General features: G+C 52.3%; 1 protein-coding gene across 1 annotated transcript; it reads right to left on the bottom strand.

Annotated features, from left to right (window-relative positions):
- Positions 1–142: 142 nt before the first annotated feature.
- Positions 143–1,078, bottom strand: LOC122153099 (olfactory receptor 14A16-like). Its single transcript, XM_042789205.1, has one exon. It carries the CDS (start codon positions 1,076–1,078, stop codon positions 143–145), a length of 936 nt encoding a protein of 311 aa, XP_042645139.1.
- Between the last annotated feature and the right edge of the window lie 4,922 nt (positions 1,079–6,000).

The following is a 6,000-nucleotide window of genomic DNA, read 5'->3' on the forward strand; positions in this document are numbered from 1 at the left end:
GTCAGAGAGGCTGGTTCATGTCTCTGTGGAAGAGTGGATACAGACGTTTTAGGAACAAACAAGAGTTTCAGAAATAAAATGCTTACTGCACAGAAGGTTTCAGATAAGAATTGGAAATTACTTCTGAAGAGACACGGGCAGCTTATCCCTGTTGAGAGTCAGCTGACTGAATTAGCTTCTTCAGTGCGTCCTTCATCTCCTGGTTCCTCATGCTGTAGATGAGGGGGTTCACTGCTGGAGGCACCACTGAGTACAGAAATGACACCACCAGGTCCAGAGATGGGGAGGAGATGGAGGGGGGCTTCAGGTAGGCAAAGATGCCAGTGCTGATAAAAAGGGACACCACGACCAGGTGAGGGAGGCATGTGGAAAAGGCTTTGTGCTGTCCCTGCTCAGAGGGGATCCTCAGCACGGCCCGGAATATCTGTACATAGGACAGCATGATGAAAATAAAACAACCAAATACTAAACAGGCACTAACCATCAGAAGTCCAACTTCCCTGAGGTAGGAATCTGAGCAGGAAAGCTTGAGAATCTGGGGGATTTCACAGAAGAACTGGTTTATGGAATTGCCTTGGCAGAGATGTAGGGAAAATGTGTTGGCTGTGTGCAGAAGAGAATAGAGCAACCCAGTGCCCCAGGCAGCTGCTGCCATGTGGACACAATCTCTGCTGCCCAGGAGGGTCCCATAGTGCAGGGGTCTGCAGACGGCAACGTAGCGATCATAGGCCATGATGGTGAGAAGATACAACTCTGTTGTTATGAAGAAAACAAAGAAAAAGAGCTGTGCAGCACATCCCAAGTAGGAGATGTCCCTGGTGCCCCAAAGGTTATTGGCCATGGATTTGGGGAGAGTGGTGGAGATGGAGCCCAAGTCAAGGAGGGAGAGGTTGAGGAGGAAGAAGTTCATGGGGGTGTGGAGGTGGTGGTCGCAGGCGATGGCTGTGATGATGAGGCCGTTGCCCAGGAGGGCAGCCAGGTAGATACCCAGGAAGAGCCAGAAGTGCAAGAGCTGCAGCTCCCGTCTCTCTGCAAATGCCAGGAGGAGGAACTCAGTGATGGAGCTGCTGTTGGACATTTGCTCACTGCAGGCAGGGAGGTTGAACTAGAAGACATTGACAAGTTAGGACAGACTTCTTTTATTCAATCTTATGCTGTTTCCCCAAAAGTCTCCTCAAAATTATTTCTCTTTTTTAGGGGAAAATATATTCAATTCCTTTTTATGAGCTCAGATTTGTGATGTTTCAGAGGAGACATTCATTGAAGGGGTAGACATACTCATCTTTCACATTTCTCTCAGCCTGAACACAGGGGAGACCTGAGGGCAAAAGTGTCTCCCAGTACCCTAGTACAGACTCAAGAGAATGCTGGAGCAAGTCCTGCCTCTCTGCTCCCTGGAGCTGTTTTCTGCCAGGAGCCATTTCTGTGTCCCTATGTCAGCACTCTGACAGTGTTGCCAGCCCCCCATACCACCCTCTGTGTGCTCAGCTGTGCGCTGCCGACCCCTCCTGGCAATAGGGCACTGCCCAGGGGCATTCCCTACTTGCAGATTCAAAGGAGAACAGCAGGCAAAACCAGAACCCTCAAGCAAAAGTGATGCTGGTGTGTCTGTAAGTAGAGGAGTAGGTGAAGGCACTTAATGAAGTTTCTGGCAGATGTGCTGATCCATCCGTTTAACATTTCAGCAGACACGATGACGTATTCAAATTTCACACCCCTTTCTACTTTTCCTTAGAAAGATCACGAGATCATAGAGCCTAGAAAGGTTCACATTTTTAAGGTGGTTCCTGCTTTGAACTTCCTCTTGAAATGCCAATGTCCTAGAGGTGATCAGGAGTTGTGAGCATCCCTGACAAAGGCAGCAGCCTCTGGAGAGCAGAAGGAGCCTGCCCTGGCGGGGTCTCTCCTTCCCCCCACAGCTTCTCCCCACAGCGCCATGGGGAGCTCCCCGGGCAGGCTGAGTGCTGACCCTGGCAGGCGGCAGAGTCCCTGCCCCAGCACACAGCCCCCTGGGGTGCAGGGACCCTGCTGGGAAGGACAGCCCTGGGCACCCCTGCCTGCACACCCGGCTGCACACCCCTGCAGCCGGCCCCGCCAGAAGGCAGCCCTCATGCCCTGGCCCTCACAGGGGGCACCAGGGAAGCCCTTCTCGGGTGCAGGTCCTCCTCCTCCTCCTCCTCCTCCTCCTCCTCCTCCTCCTCCTCCTCCTCCTCCTCCTCCTCCTCCTCCTCTAGGCAGGAGGCAGATTCCTGGTGGCTCTGCTGCCTTCCCCAGATCCCTCCCCAAGCTGCAGCTGCATTGCCCTGCACCCCCAGACTTACTGTGGCCAGGGCCCTGACGCTTTCTCCTCCTCGGAGCTCTCAGCAGCCTCCCAGCCCAGGCTGCCTTGAAGCTGTGTGTGCCTCGCTGCTCTGCCCTGGGTGCCTGCAGGCAGTGCCCCCAGCCCTGCTGCGCTTTGCAGAGGAGCTGCTCCTGGGCAGAGCTGTCTCTCTGCAGTGCTGCCCACTTGCCAGGAGCTCCCTCCGGCCCAGGAGCCCGGCCCAGCTCAGCACCACAGCAACAGCCCAAGGCACTTTAATGACCCTTCACGAGGGTTTGGTGCCAACTCCATGAACCTCAGACACAGAGAACCTGAAGAAACCTCTGATGAAGTCAAAGTTATATTCAAACTCCCAAGTTTCCTGCACTGTTAATAGCTCCCACTGAGGAACACTGTTGACAAAGCCTCCTCAGGGTCTTGTTAGAGCAGAAATCTGGAGGCAGGGATGACAAGTCAGAAACAAAAAGGGAAAGGTGGCTCTGATGCTCAAGTAAACCTGAATGTGTTGCATTAAGCCAAAGTTCCAAGTCCTAAGACCATTAACCAAATGGCCAAGCCACGACCCCCAGCCCCTGGGAAGGGAGATCCTGTCCCTCCCACATTCCTCAGGGCTCTTCCTGGGGTAGGGGCTATGGAGATGTGCACCTCCCAGGCTCCTGAGGATGCACAAGGAGGCCATGAGGCCCCCGTGCTGCAAGGGACTGTGCCTCCTCACAGGCATCAGTGGCAGAGACAACAGCCAAAGAAAGCCAAAATGATGATGGGGTTGACTTTACTGGGGTCTTTCAGCTTTCCCACAGCCCTCTGTCATCTCCACCACAGGCTGTCCTATGGGGTTGAATGCCCTGCGCCTCTTTCCCTGCAGGCTGTCCTCATCCCCCCAGCTTTCTCCCCTGGAGAATCTCAGGGGAGAAATCCCCTGTCCTCATCTCCCCCAGCCTTACAGCCATGAGGCCCCAGTGCTGTAAGGATTAGGTGTCTCCTGGTAGGCCTGCAGTTGATTTCTTGAAGGCTGGGTACATCCACCGTGCTTACCAGCCTTGCTCTCACTTGACCATCTTCCTACCCTTACTGATATCTCTCTGTCCTCACGGGCTGTTGGTTGGAATGCAAAGCTTTGGCTAATCCAGACTCTTTCTGGGTGGCCTACTGTACTGCACTTGGAGGGATGCTTCATGTAACTCAACGTGACATGAAATCCTCATGTCCAGTCTCTACTTCAAAAGCTTCACTATGTACCATACTTTCTTTCTCATTTGTTTCTCAATTTAGGGAAAAACCTCCACCATCTCTGAAACCACACTTCAACCCATGTCAGGATAGTCTGGGTGGCCATGCTCATCCGAGTGCAGACCTGTATGCAGGTGGCCTTGTTTGTGGCCAGCATGCACCGCTGTCTTGTATGGTGTCCTCGTAGTGCCCAGGCCCTTCTCCTCAGGGTCCCTGCTCAGCTACTCAGGTCCAAGCCTGCCCTGAGAAATGAGGAGATTATTCTTCCTCCTAATGCAGGACTGGACACTTCTTGTAAACTTCAAGAGGTTTCTGTTGGCCGGAATCCCAGAGTTTCTCAGGTTTCCCTGGGCTGAAGCTCCACTTGGTCAGCTGTTAGTGCCTCTGTGCAGATAGCTCACCTTGATGGTGGTGATGTCTCTCACGTAATAACAGCCTGAGGAGCTGCAGGGCTCTACAGCCCCAGGTAGGAATTACCATCAACACAAGCTTCAAAACACCAAATGAGATCACAAAACAAGCAAAGTCAGGGTCAGTGGAGAAAGGGTAAATGACAGTTGGGCTGTTTGTATGTTAGACCATGTTAGTGGAAAATATATACCTGTATAGAGACTGAAACAATAAGGATCTCTCCAGAAGCTGGTTTTAGGCCCTCCAGCTGTCTGGGACCTGGATCCAGGATTCCCTCATCCCCCCAGTTCCTCCACGCACAGACAAGCACATGCACATGCAAATGACTCTCTCCAGCACAGAATCACAGAACCACTGAGCCTGGAATGCAGTCAGCTTCCACCTCCACTGTACTTCCTGTTCTTCATGCTTGGTTTCTGTCAGGAGCTCCTTTTTCATCCATGCCATCTTCCTGCCACCTTTTCTTGACTTCTTACAAGTCTGTGTGGACTGATCTGGAGTGTGACGTGGAGATCATTAACCATCAAACAGCTCTCTGCACACCTTTCCTCTTCAGGGCTGTATCCCATGGGATTCTTCCAAGCAGGTCCTTCAGCAGGTCAAAGCCTGCTCTCCTGATGTCCCGCCCCTTGCTTTCTTCCTTTCTCTCAGCATCCTACACTCTACTTTCTCACCCTTGATTGTTACAGCCCTGAGCAGCTCTTCCTTGTTTGCAAGTATCAAGTCCTGCTGCAGGGCCCCTCACCTCACTGGCTCCTCAGTCACCCTTGTCAGGAAGATGGCACCAGTGAGCTCCAAAATCCTCCTGGGAGGCTTGCACCTCTTCATCAGAGGCAGCTGTGACAGTTTCAGTCTGACATGAGGTCCGGGGCCTGCAGGCATGAAGCTCCTTCCAATTGTCTGAAGAAGGCCTCATCTACCTGATCAAGAGGTCTGGAGCAGAAATCCACCCATCCTCCCACAGTGCTGCCCATGTTGTTCTGCCCTCTGATCCTGGCCTATCAGCTCTCAGCTAACTCATCGTCAGTCCCCAGGCAGAGCTCCATGCATTCCTGATGCTCTCTTACATAAAGGACAACCTCCCCTCCAGATCCAGACCTGTGGCCTTATCAATACCTGACTGCAAGACCCCAAATTTTCTCCAGGTGGTGCTTTGGGCCACTTTCTCCCTCAAGCAACCAACTCACAGAACATCTGGCCTCACCAGGGTCTAGTCCAGATGTTGGGTCTCTAAGTACCTGGCTCCCAGGACTCTCCTACTTGCTGGTTAATCTGGTTTGATGTGCACTATTGGTTCCACCCACTGACATACCCACCAACATGACACATGCACACAGCCTGATCTCTCCAGTTGCTGGCCCACCAGGTGCATGAGCGCCTTTGACTCATGCTTCCCATTCCAGGGATGGGCCCTTGGACCTCTATCCGTACCAAGAGCAGACATCTCCTCACCCCAGAAAGTTGTGGTGGATGGAATTTCATAAGAAGACAGGACAGACTTTCAGTTGCATGGTGTGCCTAAACCAGTATACTGACCAGCCACGCGTGACCAGCTCCTTTCATCCCCTTTTCCCCCTTTTTCCGATGCTTCTTTCTCCCCAAACCACCTTGGTCCTTCCCTTTCCCTGCCTTTGGTTCTTTCCTAGGCATGCCACAGCAAGCCTGGCACAATCCCCAGTGCTCTCTCCAGCATCCCATAAGGACTCTCAGACCCACAGAGGCAGAAACTCCCACCCTCAGTCGGCAAGGTCACCCTGGGAGGCTCCTCCGTTTGACCCACTTGTTAAATGTCACACCCAGATATTTTGGACCTCTCTGTGAACGAGTATTTTTCACTTTGGCTTTTAAATTGTTTCTCTGAAAACTGGGTGATTCTGGTCCTAAGAAATGGAAATTATTTTTGTTTGTGGAAGTTCTACAGATTAGGTCAGATCAAAATGTCCATGGATGTTATATGTGAAAAGGAGCACAGTTTGTCTGACCATGACCAAGTCCTGATGACATCGACTCCACGAGGCATTTACTGGCACTGATCACAC

Source organism: Tyto alba, unplaced genomic scaffold (assembly GCF_018691265.1).
Source record: "Tyto alba isolate M040663 unplaced genomic scaffold, T.alba_DEE_v4.0 Super-Scaffold_15, whole genome shotgun sequence".
In the NCBI taxonomy this organism is placed as follows: domain Eukaryota; kingdom Metazoa; phylum Chordata; class Aves; order Strigiformes; family Tytonidae; genus Tyto; species Tyto alba.